The 23,630-nt window shown below is 43.1% G+C and overlaps 1 protein-coding gene across 3 annotated transcripts in view; it reads right to left on the bottom strand.

Moving 5' to 3' along the window:
• RYR2 (ryanodine receptor 2) overlaps nt 1-23,630 on the bottom strand; it is a 751,000-nt gene that overhangs the window by 38,627 nt on the left and 688,743 nt on the right. For all 3 annotated transcript variants that reach the window (XM_059170336.1, XM_059170337.1, XM_059170338.1), the window contains 6 exons: nt 22,858-22,986; nt 10,434-10,538; nt 7,800-7,881; nt 4,258-5,555; nt 3,422-3,489; nt 1,659-1,806 (listed from right to left, as the gene is read on the bottom strand). In XM_059170336.1, the coding sequence (XP_059026319.1) occupies nt 1,659-1,806; nt 3,422-3,489; nt 4,258-5,555; nt 7,800-7,881; nt 10,434-10,538; nt 22,858-22,986 (1,830 nt within the window). The remainder of the gene's footprint in view (nt 1-1,658; nt 1,807-3,421; nt 3,490-4,257; nt 5,556-7,799; nt 7,882-10,433; nt 10,539-22,857; nt 22,987-23,630) is intronic.

Below are 23,630 nucleotides of genomic sequence, written 5' to 3'. Positions count from 1 at the left end.
GGTCCTATCAAGATGACAATGTACCCCATTATCAGTCTCCATGTACACACCCCATTTGGCTGGTGTCATCTCCCACCCAGGACCCTACCTTTACTGCCATGGCTTACAGACTAAGGCAGCCCACCACAGACTAGTCACATTGGTTCTCCTTGCAGAAGGCTGGAACTGGGTCACAGAGGCTGTAGCCTTGGTTATCTGAGCTGGCAGGTCACAAAGACCTGAAGGATGGGGCCTGGTGGTCTAATGTGGCTGTGATTAGTCTTGTGTAGGCAAAATGGTGGGGAGAGAAAGTCATATTGGAAAGAGAAGCAGGAAAACAGAGAACACGTGACCCGGAGGCAGATGACATAAGAAGACCTCACTGACTGGCTCTGTGTGCCTGTGGTTAAATGCAGTCTTCAGGAACCCACTGGGGCTGTGGAGGGTTGTCAGTGAGCCCTTTCAACCTCCTGCCCTACCATCTATGCTGCCCCTGTCACCATGGCAACTATCACAACACTGAAAATCTGTGATTATCCAGAGGTATCTACAAAATGTTTACATTTGGGATACTTTGTACTAATTGATATAGGGAAAATAAAAAATAACTTAAGAAGACATAGTTGAAACTATTCATTAAAATATGTTTGCATAAATGATGTAATAATGTGTAATATTTATTTACATAAAAGGAGGTAGAATATATAATTACTGAGGACAATCCACTTCCTTATATGTGAAGAGCTAGAATATACTGTGTTCCTGTCCCTTTTTGATTTTGCAAAGGCTGTAAAACATTAAATATGATTTTGACTTTCAAATGGTGTTATTGCGAAGAATGTTGGCCTTGGTTTCTAGGTCTGACATTGTTGGTTAGCCCCTCCTCTAGGTTTATTCTGCACATTCATCTCCCAACATTTTCCTGCCTTAAAAAACTGTATATATAATTATATTTAAAAAACTGTATATATTATTATATTAAAAGGCCTTTCAGCGAAAATTTTTATGAATTCCATCTTGTATGAATATGAACAGAGAACTATACCTCCTTTCTTGGATTTTCAAATATGAATATGCATTTTATTTGGGGAGCATTTCTGCAAAATATATAGGACACTACATAAATGTCCTCTCTTTTTTCATTCCCTTCTTTCCTCATTTCTATTTAAAGAGTAAATTTGAATAGGCCTTATTATCAGGAGGAAGCTGGCTCACTACTATAATGTTTTTGTAACTGGGATTTTAATAAAAAGGTGATGTTCTAGGAAAACCTGATGAACCCAGTTCTGGAATAGCAATATGAATCTAGTTGTACCCTTACAGTCGTGTTTTGCTTTCATGCACCGCAGACCCTCACATAAGGGCCCACAGAGTATATTTATTAACCTGCCCTAAAGTCTTTGTGGGAAGACGTTGGTTGCCCTCTGCTGGCCATCACTATATCAGACGGTCTCAGGTAATGTGGACATGTGTGCAGCTTATGGTTTGGTGATGGAGCAGCAGACCGTAGGCATTTATTATAAAATATGAACACACTCAGGTGAGCAAATAAAACATACTTGTAGGACTGACTGGGTCCCCTATTGCCACCCAAGGAAAGATCAACGAATATTTGCTGTGCCTGAATTATTATGGTCTCACAACCTACCAATAAAAATATTCACTCTAAAACATCTTACTAGAAGTTTCTGTTGATATGCTATGATTTTCTTCCAGAACGCTGACTCAGGAACTTCTGGCTCTCCATATCTGTGTGTGTGGAGCTGCCTCAACTTCTGTTTACCCTTCTCTTCTTTGGTTTTTTCTTCTTTTTCTCCATCTTCTCCCCTACAAACACAAATGAATGAAATATAAGCCAACCAGAAACTAAAGAGGTAACAAGTTTGCCAAATTATACAAATGAGTAAGTATTTAAATCAAAGTATCACTGTTGAAAACAGGTTCCTCTTCTAGTCCACTATGATATTCAGAATTTTAGAATGAGGGCTAGGATTTCCTGCCTTTGCCCATCCCCCGTAAATCAACAATCCTGTGAAGTTCAAATCTAAAGGATATTTTATAGGCTTGAAGTGTCTTTATAGCCATATGCATAACCTTCCAGCTGTGCAATAAAAACATTTAGGTAAAAAGAGTATCAATGACATTTTTTTTTGCTATGACTTTCAAATAACCTTCTTTTTAAATTACGATTTTAATGTTTTAACACTGACCAGCCGTTAGGACTTAAAATCAGAGGCATATGCATTTGGCTGTTCACATGTATAAAGCATGTCAAGATATTCATTTTGCAGACAATCATAGAGTTAGAAGCACTGAAATTTGACACCTACACCCCTTCCGGGTGCAAAATACCACAGTCCTTCATGAAGGTATTTTTATGGGTAGTCGCATATACATAACTCATACTTAACTTGTATTAGGTCAATCTAACATCCTTTTTAACATGGAAGATTTATCCCTGAAATGACGGTCATGCTGTTTCATTTCACTAAAAGTCATTAACGTGGCCATTTTTACAACCAAGAAGGATCTATAAATAGAGCCGACTATAAAGAATAGCCAAAGGGGACGCCTGGGTGGCTCAGTTGGTTAAGCAGCTGCCTTCGGCTCAGGTCATGATCCCAGCGTCCTGGGATCGAGTCCCACATCGGGCTCCTTGCTCCGCAGGGAGCCTGCTTCTCCCTCTGACTCTGCCTTCCACTCTGTCTGCCTGTGCTCGCTCTCGCGCTCTCTCTCTGACAAATAAATAAATAAAATCTTTAAAAAAAAAAAAAAAAGAATAGCCAAAGAAAATAACAATGAAGGGAAAAATACAAGTGCTATGAGAGCACAATAGCTCTTATGGGCGCTTAAAATTTGGCTTCGCTGATTTGTAAAAGTATGCACATGAAACAATCTGAACTGAGGGAAAGATGTAGGTAGGTTTCAATGGTTAACAGAAAGCCAGGGTTATGAGGAAGTGATCCGTTTTTATTGCTCTGTAGCACCAGGAATGTGGGAGGGGAGACTGAAGATTTCTGGGTCCTCCTGCACCAGACCTGCCGTATTAGGAATCTCTGCAGTGGGGTCCAGGGATGCATCTTTGTTTTAACAAATTCACCAGGCCATTTTTATGCTTGTGGCTCTGGGGCCACGCTCTGAGGGACGTCACTGCAAGAACTGCATGCAACGGTGTTCAGAACATTTGTCTCCTCCCCAGCTTATAAGCTTATAAAGGACAATCCCCGGAGTCGTCCACAAACAGAATCCTCATGGAACAAGGAGGAAGAGATAGTGTGGCAGCCGAGGGGTCCTCCCCCACCCCCTGGCCACAGAGCCTCTCCTCTGGGATGGCGGATTTTGTCGTGGAGCAGGAGACTGACCAGCATGGCCTCAGAGGGGAGGGAGAGCGAGCAACAGAGACTGACTAAAACAAAGGGAAGTATACAGAAACGACACATACTCGGCCTTTTCGGGTTCAGATTTGTTTTCTTCTTTTTCCTCCTTTTCTTCCTCTTTCACCTTCTGTTCCTTGAATGAGCCAAGGGGGAGAAGAAAGAAAACCAGGATCACATGTCACCTCTGCAGGAGTTGAGAGAACCCTGTGGCCAAGAGCCAGATCATAACCCTCAGAAGAGACCCGCTTCCCACACAAGCCCTTCTCTCTGCTGGTCTGAATCCTCAGCTTCCTCCGCACTTGGCCCTCCCTGCCAGCAGTGAGGACAGACCTGCTGGGCTCCCCCCTCTTTCTTTCCGTCCGTCAGAAGTACCTTCCTCAACTCATCCCCTACTCAAACATTCCTCACCCGTTAAGTTTTACCGAACTACTCCCAACCAGAGTGATGTCTCTGCTTTCTCAACGTTTGTGACCCTACAGTCTGTCTACGCTGTCGCACACTTACTGGTTTCCCAGTTTTTTCATGAGTGTCAGCGATATCTTTCTAACAAACTCTCTAAGGCGGTCTGAAAGCCATGGTCACATCTTCTGTTTCCTTGGATGCACTGTGACACCCAGGGGCATTAGGCACATGGTAAGGACTCGTAAGATACGTGTGGATGGGATGATCCCTCTGCTGACGGCTGTCGTCAGGGTGGGAACTTGAGCTTACACCTCAACAGTTTAAGATACTTCAGTAATTTGTAAAGACTCTTAACAAGGCCAGCGTTGCCAAGCGCTTCCCTTTGGAAGGTCAAGGCACACATGTAAGAGGCTCTGGCGCCAGCTGGAGAACGGGTGTAGGGTTCATTTTTCACACCCAACTGACAGCCAGAGGGCTACGGTGACTTAGAGCCCATTACCTGGAATTTTTCTTGCACGTCGGGGATGGGGACCGGGTTGCTCATGAGGTCACTGAGGCCAGCGTTCGGGTTATGAGGAATGAGTTTGTACTGTCCTCCTTCTCTCTTCAGATCCAAGCCGAATATGTCCGAAAGGAGGTCGCTTTCCTCCGTCAGTTCCTTCAGGTCTGTGAGGTCTTCTGAGGGCAGGGCGGCCTCCATGGGCTTCCTGTCCCCCTCCTCGCCGTCCCCCCTCACCTCGTCCTGGGTGGGGTCCGGCATGTTAGCTAAGAGCTCCGCCACCCTAATCTTCTTCGCTCCTTCTACCAGGCTGCCCCCCAGCAGCAGGCTGCAGACGATGCGGAAGAAGCCTCTGGAAACGCTGGCCACGAAGTGCAGGAGGCTCATGAAGACGCTCCAGTAGGACGAAAAGGCGGCTGTGACCATGTCCTTCACGGTCATTTTCTTCACCTTCTTCATCTGTTTCTTCAGGCTCTTCAGGCTGAGCATTCGCATGAGAGTCAAGACATTGTGCCTAAGAGCCAGCAGGGCCGACGTGACCGTCAGGATGGAAAAGAAGCCCATCCTGGGCCCCTGTTCTTCCGGCTTCTCCTTCTCACTCTCGTCCTTGTTCGCCGACCTCTCATTCAGATCCGACTCTGAGATCTGCGCCGCCAGCTGCATCTCGAAGATGGTGTCCTCGCAGAAGTTGACGAAGAGCTCCATCTTCTCCTTCTCTCCCCCTTCGTTGACCACATCGAATATGAACTGCCGTTTGGACTCCTTGACCTGGGGCTTCTCCCACTGCGTGCGGCTGGACTCACTGATTTCGAAATAGACCCGCTCGATGCGCTTGGCGCTTCCCATGATCTCGATGCGGCCCAGGAAGGGCTGGAAGTAGTTCAGCACGCTCTCGGCCAGCTCCAGGAAGGTCTGCAGCCGGGTGTCGTTGGGCATGTGTTCAGACAGGTTGGTCAGGAGAACGGCGACGTTGAAGCCGATGTCCTTCGCAGGCTCGTGGAACCGTTTGACGAACTCTTCATAGTCGAGGGTCTCGTTTTCGTCGGTCTCCGCGCAGGACAAAAGAAACTCGGTTTCGGACTGTGTGTAGTGCTTATGGCTCTCCATCGCTTTATGGAAGTCCCTCTTGGAAATGACTCCCTTGCCGTCGGGATCATATTCCTTAAATGTGTCAGAAGATGTCAAATCCTTTAGTTTTAAGAACATGTCAAAAAACTTGAGAATCATCTCCACGTTGTTGGAAGATTCCACGAGCATGTCGACCATCTGCTTGCCGATGGTTCCATTGACAACATTTCCTGGTGGGCAAGAATTGCATGTGTTCAAAGGCAACATTTTTGTTAAAATCATTGTCTACAGAAAAAAAGGACAATATAAATCTTACATGACAGGTGAATCAAGGATGGCTCCTTGTTTATCTTCCACTGCATGAAGTCTCAGGAAAAAAGGGATAGTGATTTGCAAACTCTAGTTTAAAGGAGGGATTACATAAACATATGCAAAACCGTATTTGCAAAGTAGTTAGACTAACAGGAATACAGCAATATTTGAACAAAAGCTGTTTTTTTTTCTCCTTCAAATCGATCAAGAAAGCAACATGTTCTTGAATAGAGAAAATGGGGAAAACATTTATATCCTAAAGCTAGAAACTGAAGTCCAGTTTCATGTTAATAATAAAGATGAGCATCTGGACAGCTTTTGAAGATTGAAAAATCACTGAGGGAGTGCATGGGTGGCGCACTGCCTTTGGCTCAGGTCATGATCCCAGGGTCCTGGGATCAAAGCCCACACTGGGCTCTCTGCTCAGCGGGAAGCCTGCTTCTCCCTCTCCCACTCCCCCTGCTTGTGTTCCCTCTCGCACTGTCTCTCTCTGTCAAATAAATAAATAAAATCTTAAGAAAAAAAAAAAAGATTGAAAAATCTCTACTTGAAGACAATACCCTATTTAATGTTCATAGGTCTGTAAGGCAGGTACTTTTTCATTAATTCTGATTTTACTATTGAGGAAAGTGAAGTTTAGCAAGGCTAATCAATGTGCCTGTTGCGACAAGATTAGTGGGGGCGAGTGCCAGGACTTCAAACAGATCCTCTGAAAGCAAATTATATGCTCTTTCTGGTTTAAAATGTAAAGCCCTCTCCCTACGTTTCTTCATGGTCCAGAATATTTATTGTCAGAAAATGGGAGATCACTGATAAGCTTGAGAAAATTAGATAGTATCCTAAATTATAGAGTCACAGAACGCTCTTATTCCTCGAACAGAATGTGCAGTGTAACATCAAGACAGAAACAGAACAAAGACATGTGGTGAGGTCTGCTGGCGTCCCCTCGTGCTGCAGTAAACACCGTGGTTATGAGCGTGGGTTTGGGAGCCGCACTGTTGGATTTGAATCCAGGCTCCGCCATCTACTGGCTGAGCAACTGGGCAGATGTCGGTGCCTCAGTTTCCTCATGTGCTAAATAACAATAATGATACTATCAAACTCGTCACCCTGGCATGAGGATTAGATGAGCTGATATGTGATAGTGGGTGAATTTATGTTGTCACGGGAGCAATCACTGCTGCATCTACTGTTATTCTGCTTGTCATTACTGCCGTCCAGACTAAAATTTGATGTGACGTCATGGTAAAGCGTCCTGCACTCAGAGGCTATATAATAACTACCACCTAAGGTTTCTGCGTCTTTGAAGTTCTAGCACACCGTATGCCTCCTGCAGTTATGCAAAGCACAACAGACTAAGAACCAGAGGAAAAATTAGCAGGGATTCAAGAAAGAAGAATAGGCAACAAAAACAAACGGTTTTTAATGGCTTTGGTCCTGTTCACGTGGTATCACAGACTTCTCACATTCCCTCTGTCATCACCTCCATTTCACAGGGGAGGGAGTGGAGAAGGAACTAGTGCAAGGGTTGCACTAGTCGCTAGGAAGTAGGGAACTGGGGATTTGAACCCCAGCTCTTGGCCACCGTGCTTATTATTACCGCGTGATATAGAAGAGAAATGCAGTAGCAGAGAAAGACAAGTTGGAAAGAGAAAAGACAGAGATGAGTGCTGAGGGAGGCACCTGGCGGGAGCACGAGACTGCCACCAGCGGCTGCTGTGCGGCCGATGGCCTCTGTCTCCTCCTTCTGCAGGATGTGAATAACCCCCGAGAGTCACAGTGCAGCCAGCTCAATGCAGTGGTTTAAACAGCTGGAGTTATTCAAATGCCCATAGTCCTGATCACAGTCACTGATCAAAGACTAACAAATGAATAAAATCGTTATGTACTATGTCTGGAGAGTGTATTCTTTAGAAGAAGTGTCCCTAAACATTACTACTGGTTTCATCCCACTGCTACATAAACTGAGATAAGCAAGATAGCTCTTTTTAAAAAGATAACTTGGAGAAAACAGTAATAAAGCTGGCGATAAATCCACGGTTATCTGTCATATCTCAATGTTGATATTTTATTCTCTGTGGCAGACAGACTTCACAAGCAAGCACCTATTGATCCTTGAAATAAAAGAATAATGGGTACTTGAAAATATAAATCAAGATTACCTTCTAACATGGACAGCAACATGACCACCATATCCTTCTGAAGATCCATTAATTCTTTTAAGAGCTCAATTTGACTGGAATCCTGAAAACATTAACACAGGTTATATTAACATAGAACATATAATGCATCATATATATAAAATCATAGCATATTTCTGCATTTGAGATAATATGAGAAAATTATGTAGCAGGAAGGGCATACTTATTCTCACAAAGAGTACTCTGCTTCACCCATCGTAAACACTTTTTGGGATCATAAAATAAAAGAAAGGCCAAGTGTAAGTATGTAGCTTATTGCAAAGAGGTATACTTCAGAATTAGTATTTACTACTGATTGTATCTCATTTAAGTATGTGTGAGGACAATGAATAAGTCTAACAGAAGGATGAAAGCAGCAGCAGATTCTCCAACAGCGTGCAAAACTCAGGTACCTCCACACGTCGGACGTCTTTCTTTTACTTGAAGACTGAATTTGTTTTTCCCTCTTCCTAACTTATTACACAAAAATGCTATGTGTTTTGTAAGAATTAACTTATTCAGGAAAAATGGGCGAAACAGTGATATGATGTAAATTTACATCAATCTAACAAAAATATAACCAAGTAACACCTATACAAATAATGTATAATGTATCTTATTTACCAATTTTATTCAACACCCTGATATTTCTCTGGTTAAGATTTTCTGGGTTTTTTGTTTGTTTGTGTTTGCTTTTGATTTTTTTGCCACGAAAAAAATTCTTTTACAAGGATACGTTGTGTCCGAACCTCAACTGCTTAGATTCCGCATCTTGAAACACAGAATGTACTTACATCAACATTATGACATTATGACTCACCAAATTTTCTTTTAATTTGAAACTATGCTTTCTTTCTTTTTAAATAATTATACGAGGCAGTCATTTTATTCATTTAGGTTTTGCTAAATATGAGGCTGGAAAAATGAGACTTTCTAAATAGTGTTCCCTTGGCTAGGTCTACAAACTAAACGACTACTTGGTAGCATCACGTGTTAATAAAATGATGGAACTACACTAGAATGAGAACTCCCTTGAAAATGTATCAATTTGGTTCATGTTGGTTTTCTTTATTCACTAAAATGCCACTTGTGATTAGATGAAAGAATCATGTTATTTCCTTATTTGGTAGAAGTCACCAATAATTAGATGTTGACAAAACTCAAGCCAGGCTCTTCTGAGTCCTCTTTTCAACCAGGGTGTAATCTGGGGCTCAAAGACTTGAACAAAATACTGATAGCGTTTCTACCAGCTTAAGGCTGCATCCCCTAGGGTGGCCTTAGCCCACCTTAGAGGGACTGCCTGGGGAAACTCAAGGCTGTTAAAAAAAACAAACAAAAAATTGTCCTGTGTGCCTGCTGACACTGGGGGACCTGTCTCCTCTCCCGTCTCTGTATGAGGGTAGGAGCAGAACTTCAGTAATTGCCAACCTGTGGACACAGCTGGCCTAATCAGATCTACACTGACCAACCCTTTGTGATCTCTCCCTTCCTACCTCTACTGCCCCCACCCCCCATGCCTGGTGCCTCATTCTCCCTTTAAAACACCCACTCACCTCTGTACATTTCCCTACTGTGACAGTTATTACTGATGAAAACCTGTCCTCACCACTTTCACCAAGGCCTGCTTTAACAATAGGCTCCTGCTTGTAGCCACGGGTTGGGGGTGGGGGGTGGTGTGTGTAATTGTCCCTACTTCACAGGAGGAAAGGGAGCTGGTGCAGGCATACTGCAGGGACATGTGAATGAAAACACTGGGCAGGACTGCCAATGCTCTGGCCTTAAATCCTGCCGTCTTTCCTCTACCTGACACGGGGCAAACACCCAGACCCTGACGGGCAGTCAGATCTCAGGACCCGTCATCAAAGTTCACTGCATCCAAGAGACTTATTTACTCTTTTCTGTAAATCTGTTCTTTATGTGCTTATCCTTACGAAGTTTTTCTCTGACTTCCGCAAAATTAAATGTCCTGTTGATAAGTGTCTCGTCTACTGAGAACAGCTGCTCATTCATGACTCAGTAAGAAGACTGTTTCTCTTTAATAAGGGATTTGCAGGTTACAAATCCTTTTTCAGTCACCTGGATGGAGGAGGAAAATTCTAGTCAATAATCACTAAGAGGTGTATGGGTCTATGAAGGACTGTAAAATGTACAATGTTTGGGGACTACACTGTGTTATTTCTCTATTAAATTCAACTCCTTAGTATCTTTTGTTCTCCAATTTGAATAATGGCTCCCACTTATTCTTAGTTTGCATAAAATACTTGAATTAAAAACTTTTTAAAATATAGAGTAACAGAGGGGTGCTGGGGTGGCTCAGTTGGTTAAGCATCTGAATCTTGATTACGGCTGGGTCGTGATCTCAAGGGTCATGAGATCGAGCCCCATGTTGGGCTCATGCACTCAGCATGGAGTCTGCTTGCGAATCTCTCTCTCCCTCTCCCTCTGCTCCCACTCCTGCCACACCATTCTCTCTAAAATAAATAAAATCTTTAAGAAATATGTAGAGAGTAAAAGATGTATAAAGAAGTGATTCAAGAAAGATCATATTCAAACAAAAGTAAGCATGTTGAATTTGCCAGTGATTACAGTCTTTGTCATTTAGGATGGAGGATTTACCTGAGACAGCTTCATCTGCATGTGGGCAAATACGTGAAGAAAGCCCACAACCGCATCCCACAGCCTGCTGTGGGCCAAGCTCTGCTGATTCCCGGTGCAAGGACCCTGGACCGGAAACAGATGGATAGCAATCATTCTCAATGACTTAATGGCCAAAATAAGCTGTCCACTAATGAGCAAGGACAAAATCAACTTAGCATTCACATGTAACAAATTCTAAAGACAGTTTCTCAAGGATTTTCATGTTCTTTCTGTATGCTTAGTAACAAAAAAAGGAGGGGAAGAGGGTTGGATACAGTTTTGGTTATTAAGGCACATCAACTGGTCATTACTCTCTGCTGTAGGATCTGAGATGAAGCTTATGATAAGAGGCAATTACTTCTTATTGCTAAATAGTAACTTGGACAAAGCATTCATATCAAGGGAAAAGTCCTCTTCAACGATTTCTTAAGTGTACAGCTGTTTTACCAATCTTACAACCACTGAATTTTAAAAGATTATTACTTGGTGATTAACTTCACGAACCCAGAATCCAGGGCAATTGGAACCTAACTTGGCTCTCTTGGCTCACACTTCAGAAGTGATCTTTAGGTTACACTGGAGAGGACACATTGTAGCAGGCAGAGTGCTTGAAGGCAGACCATTTCTATTTTTATTTTCCAAGGAAAAATACTATAGTCACTAAATTTTGCATACATACCTACATCGACCAGGGAAATAAATGACAGGGATTTTATTAAAAAACAAAAAATATACATACAACACAGTTCTTAACTTCCAATTCACTCATTCCTTTCGGCAAATGATTCTTAAGGAGTATAAATTTGAGAGAACATTAAAACATGTTTACTCTAGGAACAAGTGACCGGAAGAGATAAGCACATTGAAGATACTGAGAAGATGTTGAATTGGAACTTTGTCCTGTGTTCAGCTTCTCTTTTGTCCTAAAGCTGATGGTAAAAGACAGTAAGTACCTCCCTGCTTCAAAAGCAAGGTGCCAGACTCAGTATGTGCAAAGGGGGAGACCAAATAGCTCTTGCCACTTCAAGGATATAAAGAAGATGAAAGTGAAAAGTGAGACTTTGGAGAGTTCCCCATGTGCTCGGCTTCTCCACCTTCCACTCCTGCTGTGACGGAAGAGGGGAGACACTGAATCCTTTATACCAAGTGAGCAAGGAGCCTTCGAGAGAGCCATCCGGAGTGCTTGGCATCTGTCTCCTGAAGCTGGGTATTAGAAAGTATGAAAGGCACCGAATAACCAAAAAAGATACGTGTTTCTCAGACAGACTCCTGCAAGACTATGGAATCTTGCCCAACGACACTGTCTGAAAGGGTGATGTGATTCCAAGGTGGACGGACAGAGGCCACAGGATGCACAGGGTCTGGGTGGGAGAAGAGGCATGGGCGGGCCAAGGCCACTCATCAGAGAAAGAATGCAATATGCCACAGACCCAGCTCCGCTGTGCAGTCCTGAATTACACATGCCCTGGGAGGAAGGAGACCTTCTCCACCATCAACCCCCACTCCCATCCCCAACGCTTCTTCCGGGCACTGGTGCAGTCCACCCCTAAGGATACCAGGGGCTAAGGGGAAGGGGGGTAAGGAGGAGGAAGTAAAGAATCCTGTGGGTGGACAGAAGAGAAGCGTGGATCATACACCAGGCCGCCCACCCTCATGTCAGAGGCATGTCCAGCCCCAAGGGGGAGGGGAGATTCCACGTAAGAGTTTAGTGTACCCCTGTGCTGGGACCGAGTGGGGCTCTTCCCATGATGAAGTGTCTGAGAGTGGCCAGTGCACAAGACCCGTTCAAAGAGTGGTCAAGACATGGCCCACAAGGGGCACCTGGGTGGCTCAGTGGGTGAAGCCTCTGCCTTCAGCTCAGGTCATGGTCTCAGGGCCCTGAGATTGAGCCCCACATCAGGCTCTCTACTCAGCAAGGAACCTGTTTCCCCCTCTCTCTGTGCATACCTCTCTGCCTACTTAAGATCTCTCTCTCTGTCAAATAAATAAATAAAATCTTAAAGGAAGGAAAGAAAAAAGAAAAGAAAAGGCCCACAGAGGGCCTCTGGGTGGCTCAGTTGTTAAGCATCTGCCTTTGGCTCAGGTCTTGATTCCAGGGTCCTGGGATCCAGCCCCACATCAGGCTCCCTGCTCAGCGGGAAGCCTGCTTCTCCCTCTCCCACTCCCCCTGCTTGTGTTCCCTCTCTCACTGTCTCTCTCTCTGTCAAATAAATAAATAAAAACTTTAAAAAAAAAAAAAAGTATTATAGACCTCAATGCAAAATCTAAAACCATAAAGCTTAAAAAAACCACCACCACCACCACAACAGCTGCCCACAGAACAAGTGTGAGAGAAAGTGGTGAGGAGAGGTCAGGTTATTTTAACTTGCAGCTTGATACATTTGGGCCATTCAAGGCACCAGGCTAGGGGGACTTGACTGTACTTCTGGCCTGGCCATCTCCTACAACTCCGGTTTCGAAGCAGTGGAGCTTTAGGATTTCCCCGGGGCTCAAGTCAAGCATCTTCTCGGTGCTTCACGTTGTAAAAACCTGCGAGGGTGCCAAGTGCCAGAGGCCACTACGGGAACACTAAAAGGCCATTTCTGGGGCGCTGGGCTGGCTCAGTCAGAGGAGCACACAACTCTTGATCTCCGCATCGTGAGTTCGAGCCCCACCTTGCATGTAGAGATTACTTCAATAAACAAATATGTAAAAATAAAATAAAACTAAATGCCATTTCAAAGAAAATAATCTTGACTTTTCCTCAAGTCAGGAAAAAATTTCTTCATGGGGTATTCAGTATTTTAAACAAAAGTTAAAATATTATATGGCAAGGGACTAAGGTCTTCTGCAAACTCTAGGTGACCAAGAGTTATTTTTGCAACCTGATGTGACAGAGTGGCAGACGTGAGACCAACGGACCCGTTTTTCCTTCTAAAGTGGAAACATCCAGAATTTACACTACTTTCTAGGACCTGCTCAACCGTAGGCCATGTACTTCTAGGAAGTGATAACAAATCCAAATCGGGCACACACCTCACCCACTGTGGAACATTCTTATTTCTTGCATCTCCTCAGTGCCTGCCTCGTGTAAAATCTTCACTGACTTACAGAGAGTGGGTTGGTATTACTTTCAGACTGAACTTCTGGCAATAACACCTAAAACTTTTTTTCTCACCAATTATTTTGCCGTCTTACTCGAGGTATTCAGACAATATGATGTCCTCTCATCCAAGCAATTCTTGTGCTTCCCGCCTTATTAAAACTTCAGTGGAATCCTAGAGATGATTACCTTGATTTCACTGGTTTTGAATCTTCCTCTTAAGTAAGTCTCTATCGTTAGCAAAAATTTGAACCAAAAGCAATATGCAATATGGTAATCTAAAAGGCAGTCCAAAATAATGAAGCTAATGATGACTTTTTAGTCACAGAATTAACAACTGTCAGTAAATACGGTGCTAACACAAGCTTCTTCGAAATATATTTCATTAAATTCAATGTGGTGGCTTGGACTGGTTCCTGGAACAGAAAAAGGACATTCGTGGAAAAACTGGTAAAGTCTGTAATTTAGATCAGAAGATTCTATTTCTTGCTTTTGGTAAATGTGTCATAATCACATAAAATGTTAGGGGGATCTGGGTGAATCTTACACAGAGACTTTCTCTACATTTTCTTTGCAACTTTTCTATATATCTAAAATTGTAAATGAAATAATTTTTATTCACATATATATTTCAGAAATTATTTTTAAAATGCCATATAAACTAGGAGTAACAAGTTAAAAAATGTGTAAGACATGGGGTGCCTGGGTGGCTCAGTCAGTTTAGTGTCTGCCTTTAGCTCAGGTCATGATTCCAGGGTCTGAGGGATTCCCCTACATTGGGCTCCCTGCTCAGTGGGGCGTCTGCTTCTCCCACCCTGCTCCTGCTCTCTTTCTCAAATAAATAAATTTTAAAAAAATTTGTTTTTTTTTTTAAGATTTATTTATTTAGTTTTTATTTGACAGAGAGAGAAAGCAAGAGAGGGAACACAAGCAGGGGGAGTGGGAGAGGGAGAACCAGGCTCCCAACCGAGCAGGAAGCCCAATGTGGGGCTTGATCCCAGAACCCTGGGATCATGACCTGAGCCAAAGATAGACGCTTAATGGCTGAGTCACCCAGACACCCCGATTTTTAAAATCTTAAAAAAAAAAAAATGAACAAGCCATAATAAGCCAAGCTACTTTATCCCTTGGATGCTCATATAGAATGTTCTCTGTTACGTGGACAAGTGAGAATAAAGTTTAGGGTTCCAGTTCAAGATGATGACATAGGAGGGTCCTGAACTCACCTCCTCCCATGGAGACAACAAATCTATAGCGATGTATAGAACAATTTCTTTGGGACAAAAAAATCTACAATTGGTGGACTAACCCCTTCCTACTTGTCTCCAACTGAGACAGAAAGCATATGCAAGCAAGCAGGAAAGGCTGAGCAGTCTTGCCATAAACTCCACTCCATGTATGATACCCCACAACTGCAAGAAAACTCAAACCCCAGAGTTTCTCCCTGAGGAGCAAAGAGCTTTGCACCATACACTGGGCACCCCTACTATAAATACCAGTACCTGAGAAATGAGCCCTCAAAACATTTGGCTTTTAAGACCAGTGGGAGTCCCACCCACAAGACCTATGGGGCTGTGGTAAACTAAGGAAAGAAAAGCTGGTAAAGTACGTCTGAGTAGACTCACCCTTCCCAGGGCCCAGCACAGAAGCAGCCCTCATAAAGCACCCTGACTTCATGTAAAAGAGACTCATTTCCTCATTCCAAAACATGGGGCCCAGGGGCAAGGGCCGACTGGGATCTCTCCAGGGAAGGAGGCTGCCATATTCCCATTTCTCCTCGGCCTCACTAACACTAGCGGCACCATCTCTATTCTCCAGTCTGTGGGCTTGCTCATCCCTGCTCTCCCAGGGCTTGATGAAAGCCAGTTTGGTGGTAGTTGGGGGAGGGGGGGGGGGACCATCTTTTTTCTTCTTGTCCTTTTAATTTCTTCTTCTTCTTCTTTCCCCCCCCTGGTGTGTACCATGTTTCCACTCCAGCCACGGACTGCCGTCTTCGCACTGTCCCTCTGCTGTGGTCAGGAGCACCCGTATCTCCGGGAGGGGACCTTCCACCCACATCTGGAGGACTTGCGACCCCGGCTGCCATGCGGCTGTAAGGAGCAGAGAGGAGCTCTTCGCCGACCACTGCCCGCAGCATACCGCACCGAGAGCAGCTAGAAACACACCCCGGTGTCTCCGAGAAGAGGCCTGTGTGTTTGTGTAGGCGCTTCTGCCTGGGCGCAGGCTTCCCGGGTGACACACTTCCAGGGGCCTGTGGAGCTGCGCTCAGGGAAGGAAGGCGGCACAGCAGTCTTTGTGCTCTCCTTCCCCCTCGCTCCTGCAAACTGGTATCTTGCCGAGAGATGCTTATACTCTTCCCTGATTTTTGTGGCTGCCAACAGGGAACACCTCTACAGCGCCTGGCTCAGGGGGCCAGGGAGGCTTAAACTGAGAGGCCCGCAGGGTTATAAAGGATGAGGTCAGAGTTCTTAAAAATGAACACCCCCCAGGGCACAGCAAGCTGCATAGACCCAGGAGCTCCCTCTATTTGTGAAAGAGGCCTATTAGCATATCAACAGAGTTGTAGCCCGAGGGGCAGGCTTCTCATTAATGAGCTAAAGGGGGATTGTACCTTCCTCCTGAGACCTTGGAGGGAGCTTTATCTTTCCACCCTCCTTCTGCCAAATTGCAGATCGCCAGCATCTGTCTGAGGGGAGATCTCATATGCGCCTCATTTCTCTGTCGGGTACCCTGGTTTGCATGAATGCTGCCAGGGAGCACCCCTGGATCACCTGGCTCTGGGGAGCAGGGTGGCTTGGGTTCCTGGTGTCGGGTCCCCCAATAATGGGTCCATGGTCAAAGGAGCGAGACTGATACAAAGCGAAGGTCAAGCAAAGCTTTATTTCGTGCCAAGCATCAAGAATCAGACCCACGGTCCAACAGACCGGTCGGGGCCGCCCCTTACAGAGAGGACGACGACGCCTCCCTGCCTCACAGACTAACTTTTTTTTTTTTTTAAAGATTTTATTTATTTATTTGACAGAGAGAAATTACAAGTATACTGAGAGGCAGGCAGAGAGAGAGAGAAGGAAGCAGGCCCCCTGGTGAGCAGAGAGCCCGATGCGGGACTCAATCCCAGGACCCTGAGATCATGACCTGAGCCGAAGGCAGTGGCTTAACCCACTGAGCCACCCAGGCGCCCCCAGACTAACTTTTATAGATCGAAGGCCATGTGGTTGAGCCTGGCCACACACAGGTGGCCAACTGAACTACAATTCACCCCATAGTAGACATTTGCACTAGTCTATCACCTTGGTGAGAACTGGTGCCCAAAAGGCAGGGACCACACTCCTTGGTATCTAGGAGACTGTATGCGCCCCACTGATTGGATGTCTCCCCCTGGCCTGACCCACCCTTGTATCTGGGCTGTTACCTGGGTTGGTTTCCCGGACTTGCTTTTAAATAAGTTCCCCTGGAGGGGGGACAGGGTCAATTTAAGTTTTACTGCATAAACAACAAAATGGCTATTCAACCGAGGTGGGGCCGCTCCGGCTAAATAGGCCCTTACACTGGGTCCCAGTGGACTGCAACCAAGCAGAGAAACAGCTCTCGGCAGGCTACCAACTCCAGGGCACTGCATGGGGGGCAGACAGGAACATACTCCTTGTCTTTCCATGAAAGAGGCCTCCTTGCTACTCCCGGAGCTTGTGTCACGGGGACAAGCTTCAGGTGGGGCACACCACCAGGAGCCATGAAGGTATTCTCAGGAACATGGGCTGCGGGATGCCATTATCATCCCTTCCGCCCCTTGCCTTGCTACAGCTCCCCGCTGTCTCCCAGAAAGGAACACGCACACTCATCTGGAGCCCTGATCTTTATAACTGCTGCCCATGGGACACCCCCAGATCGTCTTGTTCTGGGGCCAACAGGGTTAAGGCTTGCCAACCCACATGACTGTATACATTTGCATTTTTGAAAAAGCTGCTGCCTGAGGATCTAGCTTTCCCAGTCAGCCTGAATCTAGGTGCTAAGCTCTTCTTCCCTTTTGGGTCACTGACTGGCCCGGCCTCCTTCAGCTACTGTCAGTCGTTAAAAATAAAATACACTGCCTGGGCAATCATGAGGGTTTGAGACACAGCCAAGGCCTGACCAGTAAAGCTCATCTACAGGAGGCCACTCCTTCCAGACTGAGAGGGGTAGCTGTTTTGTTTAATGCATAGAAACCCATACAGAAAGTCAAGAAGAATGAAGAAACAGAGGAGTATGTTCTAAATGAAAGAACAAGATGAAACCTCAGCGAAAAAATATTAACCAAACAATATGGAGTACAAAGGAAATCATAAAAATGCTGCCCCAACTCAGGGTAAAAATGGATAAGAAAAGTGAGAAATGCAATAAAGAAAGGAAATATAAGAAAATTCCAAAGAGCTGAAAAATACAACTGAACTGAAAAACATAGGCGAGGAGGTTCAGTAGAGACAAGATGGAGCTGAAGAGAAGATCCGTGAATTTAAAGACAGAGCAGTAGACCTCACCCAGTCACAGCAGCAAAAAATGAAAAAAAGTGAAGGTAGCTTAAGGGACTTCAGGGATAATACCAAGCCAACTAACATTCACATTACAAAGGCCCCAGAAGGAGAAAATAAAGTGACAGAAAACTTCCTTCCAGAGAAGATGGCTGAAAACTTCCTTAGCCTGGGGAAAGTAACCCATTAAGAAGAACCAAAAGAGACCAAAGCACACAATAGTTACAATATCAAAAGTTAAAGCCAAGAAGAGACTTTTAAGAGCATCAAGAGAAAAAACAACTTGTTACATCCAAGGAAATTCCCATAAAACTACTGGCAAATTTTTTCAGCAGAAACTTCTCCTCTAAGATCAGGAATAAGTCAAGGATGCCCACTCCTTCCAAAAGTGAATTTTGCAAAAGCAAAGACAAACAAGTGGGACCACATTTTTATTCAATGTAGTACTGGAAGTCTTAGCCAGAGCCATTAGGTAAGGGAAATAAAAAAAAAACAAATTGGAAAGAAAGAAGTAAAACTATTTTTATTTACATGAGGACAGGATACTGTATATAGAAAATCCTAAAACACACTCCACTGACAAATGGTGAGAATTAATAATTCAATTAAGATGTAGGATACAGGGGCGCCTGGGTGGCTCAGTGGGTTAAGCCTCTGCCTTCGGCTCAGGTCATGATTCCAGGGTCCTGGGATCGAGCCCTGCATCGGGCTCCCTGCTCATCGAGGAGCCTGCTTCCTCCTCTCTCTCTGCCACCTGCCTTCCTTGCCTACTTGTGATCTCTGTCTGTCAAATAAATAAATAAAATCTTAAAAAAAAAAAAAAAAGATGTAGGATACAAAATCAATATAGAGAAATCTGTTGTATTGTTATCAACTAATAATAACCTATCCAAAAGAGAAATTAGGGCAGCAATCCCACATACAATTGCATCAAAATATTAAAATACCAGGAACAGATTTAATCAAGGAGGTAAAAGTCTTGTACAGGGATAACTATAAGGCCCTGTTGAAACTGGAGAAGATACAAACAAATGCAACGATATCCCACACTCCTGCACTGAAAGAATATATATTATTGAAATGGCCAAACGACCCAAAGCAATCTATTGATTCAATGCAATGCCTCTCAAAACTCCAATGGCATCTTTCACAGAATAGAACAAATAATCCTAAAATTTGCATAAAACCACAAAAGATCCTGAATAGCCAAAGCAATCCTGTGAAATCTGGAGGTACCATGTTCCCTGATTTCAAACTATACTGTGAAGCTACAGTAATGAAAGCAGGATTGAACTGGCATAAGAACAGACCTCCAGATCAACAGAACAGAAGAGAATCAGGAAATACACACATCTGTAGTCAATCAACTTATGACCAAAAAACCAAGAACATGCAATGGGAAAGGATGGTCTCTTCCATAAACTGTGTTGGTAAAACAACATAAACCACATACGCAAGAATGAAACTGGACCCCTATGTTACACCATCTACAAAAATTAACTTAAAATGTATTAAAGACTTGAGGGGCGCCTAGGTGGCTCAGTGGGTTAAACCTCTTCCTTCAGCTCAGGTAATGATCTCAGGGTCCTGGGATCGAGCCCCGCATTGGGCTCTCTGCTCAGCAGGGAGCCTGCTTCCCCCTCTCTCTCAGCCTGCCTCTCTGCCTACTTGTGATCTCTGTCTGTCAAAGAAAGAAATAAAATCTTAAAACAAAACAGTGTATTAAGGACTTGAATGTAAGATCTGAAAGCCATAAAGCTTTTTAAAAAAAATACAGTGGTAAGTTCCTTGACGTAAGTCTTAGCGATAATTTTTTTTTTTTAATTTGACACCAAAAATAAAGGCCACAAAAGCAGAAACAAACAAGTAGGACTGTATCAAACTAAAAGCCTGCTGCACAGCAAAGGAAACCATCAACAAAATGAAAAGGCAACCTACTGAATGAGACAAAATACAGGTAAATCATGTAGCTAATAAAGAGTTAATATTCGAAGTATATAAGAACTCATACAACTAAACAGCAAAAAAAAAAAAAAAAAAAAAAAAAAACCTGATTAAAAAGTGAGCAGAGGACCTGAATAAACATTTTCCTAAAAAAGATATCCAGATGGCCAAGAGGCACATGAAAAGATATTCAAAATCACTCAACATCAGGGAAATGCAAATCAAAATCCTAACGGGATATCACCTCATATCTTTTAGGATGGCTATTATAAATATACATGCTTTTATATATACATATATAAATATTTACATATATTTCATATACATACACATGTATATATAAAATAACGAGCACTGGCAATCATGTGGAGAAAAGGGACTCCTTGTGCACTGTTATTGGGAATGTAAATTGTTATAGTCACTGCAGAAAACAGTATGGAAGTTCTTAAAAAAAAAAATGAAACTACCAAATGATCCAGCCATTCCATTACAGGTATCTGAAGAAAATTAAAATTAAAACATTAACTCAAAAAAATACACGCAATCCTACGTTCATTGCAGCTTTACTTATAGATATGATAATAACCTAAGGGTCTACTGATGGATGAATGGATGAAGAAAACGTGATACACACACACACACACACACACACACACACACACCTATAGGAGTATTACTGAGCCATAAAAAAAGAAACTTGAGGGCGCCTGGGTGGCTCGGTGGGTTGAGCCGCTGCCTTCGGCTCAGATCATGATCTCAGGGTCCTGGGATCGAGTCCCGCATCGGGCTCTCTGCTCAGCAGGGGGCCTGCTTCCCTTCCCCTCTCTGTGCCTGCCTCTGCCTACTGTGATCTCTCTCTGTCAAATAAATAAATAAAAAAATCTTTAAAAGAAAAAAAAAAAAAAAAAGAAACTTGACACTTGTAACATGGATGGACCTTGAGGGTATTATGCTCAGCGAAATAAGTCAGACAAAGAAAGACAATTACTGTATGATCTCACTTAAATGTAGACTCTAAACAAACAAACAAATGAAAAAGTTCATAAACATACAGAATAGACTGCCAGTTTTCTGAGCTGGGGGGGCATGAAATGGGCAAAGGGGTCAGGAGGTATAAACTTTCAGTTATAAAATAAATAAGTCTAGGGAATGTAACATACAACATGGTGACAACAGTTAATAACACTGTATTACATATTTGAAAGTTGCAAGAGCTGAAAGAGCAAATCCTAAATTTCCTACTCATAAGAAACTGTAGCTATGTATAGTGACAGATGTTAACTAGACTTAGTTTGGTGATCATTTTGCTATATATACAGATATCAAATCATTATGTTTATATCTAAAACTGATACAATATTTTGTCAAGTATATCCCAATAAAAAAATTGTTTTGCACATAGTGAGAGGTTAATGGATTCTCCTAGTTTTATGTAAATTTAGGAATCTCACCTATTTTAAGAACCAGGAAATGCTCGCTGTGCACTGAGAAAGGCATTTAAGTTCCATATGTGATACAGAAACCATTTTATCAGCTTTCTATAGAATTCACTGGCTTCCTAATGTCATTGGACAATTCTATTACTTAAACAAGAGAATCCACACAGAATGCTATGGCTATACCTTACAAGACACTTGAGAAGACGAAAGCAGCAATAGAAGCCAGTCAAGACAAGGAAAGAGGAATGTGACCGGACCAAAACAGATTTAAATTTTCACTTTTATTTGACTTAAAGAAAAATTCTCAGAATGATCGAGTGTGTCTTTTCCATTGTGAAATGCTGTGATAAGGGTCCTCTTTCCCTCCCAGGGAGAGACTACAGAAAGTGAGATCCTTCCCAGGTATGACTAGAGAGGAGAGAAGGAGCCGGAGGAGAGGAGGGGTCATTCCCTCTCACCCCCCACTTCTGCAGACCCTCCCCTGCATCACCCTCCCCTGGCCATGCATGTTCATCCTGTAACACCTGCACCTATGCTAGGCCCTGGGGGACCACCTGCTATTTTTACTTCCTGCTTTAGGTCCTCTTCCTGCTGCACGATTCGTTTAAGTCTAATGAAACTAACTAAACGTATCTCTCCTGTCTTCTCCCTAGCAGATGGCACTTCAAACACACTGACTGACTGATTCAGAGAGATACTGGCCACGGAGACAGAAAACAAAGATGGCTGACAGTCCCCTAGCAAATACCAAAGCTTCACATGTTGAAAAAAACAGAATTTAATAAAATCTTTAAAAAATCTTTAAAAAATCTACAGGTTAAGTCTAGCAGTTTAGCCTAAAGAAAATATAAAACAAATTGATGTTAAAAAAAAAAAAAAGATACTTTCTTCATGGTTATTGCAATTATACCTGAAATATACATTACTATACGATTTTATATGTATGTGAGTGTATGTGTACCCACACACGTATGTGTTCTAACATGAAGTTTCACTATTCTCTTTTATATAAAGTTTCTATGAAAATCCTTGCTTTTACTGGAACACAATACAGAGTAAGTTAGTGTTCTGTCCTTTCACTTTCCCTTCTTCTTTTTTTCTCCTTCCTTTCTTTAATATTTACTGAGTGCTTAATACATATTCCAGGCTCTAGAGATATACGAGAGTCAACATTCTTGTTCATGTCTCAAAGGAATCAGTAATATCTCCATCTGCCAAACAGTAAAGCAAATTCAGTCCATATAAAATCACATCTCAACCTGGTATTTAATTGTCATTGACTAAAAATCTATACGAAATGTTCACAGGAAATGTGGGCCATTGTAGGAAAGTAGGCATCTTGCATTTTCGAAGAATTCCAAAGAAATTCAAAGGTAACCAGTTGACCCTTTTTTATTTTTATTCATTAAAGGCAGAAATATTTAAATGTTTACCTGAATATACTCTGTGAGAGTGTTAAAGACTTGCTTTGCTACTTGAATTGCTTTGGAGAAATTCCGTTGTCCTTGTTCATCAATAACATCTTTCCCAGAGTAATACCAGTAGAAATCGCTAATGGATTCCTGGAAAAGAGGGGTGATAGGATTAAGATACAACCTCAAGCTACCACTGACCTGTCCTCCCTAGACAGAAATAGCAGTTGGAGAGAAGAAGCAGAAAACTTAGCTTTAAAAATGACTGTCTCTGATGATCTTGAATCTCACAGACATAAGGATTCATAAGATCAACATATATTCATCCACTGAGCAAAGCTAAATGTTGACTACATAAACACAAAAATTAGACAAGTCATGGATGTTTTTTGGGTTACAGACATCAGGGCTTTTTCTCCAACAAAGCCCATAATGTTTCCTCACGAGAACTCCCAAATGTTCCTTGTTCCTGTAAATGCCCCTCAAGAAACTGATTAGTCTATTAAAAACACTGACACTACCAGGGCGCCTGGGTGGCTCAGTCAGTGGGTTAAAGCCTCTGCCTTCGGCTCAGGTCACTATCTCAGGGTCCTGAGATCCAGCGAGCCTGCTTCCTCCTCTCTCTCTTCCTGCCTCTCTGCCTACTTCTGATCTCTGTCTGCCAAATAAATAAAGAAAATCTTTAAAAAAATTTTAAAAAAACAAACACTGACACAACCATAAACAAGATCAACCTTTCTAAACAGGATGTTTTCAACAATTACTTACATTGGAAGGAATTTTAGTTGGCTAAA

Source organism: Mustela lutreola, chromosome 4 (genome assembly GCF_030435805.1).
Source record: "Mustela lutreola isolate mMusLut2 chromosome 4, mMusLut2.pri, whole genome shotgun sequence".
Taxonomy (NCBI): domain Eukaryota; kingdom Metazoa; phylum Chordata; class Mammalia; order Carnivora; family Mustelidae; genus Mustela; species Mustela lutreola.
Note: the sequence above shows the minus strand (reverse complement) of the source record. Positions and strands in the feature narration are given on the sequence as shown.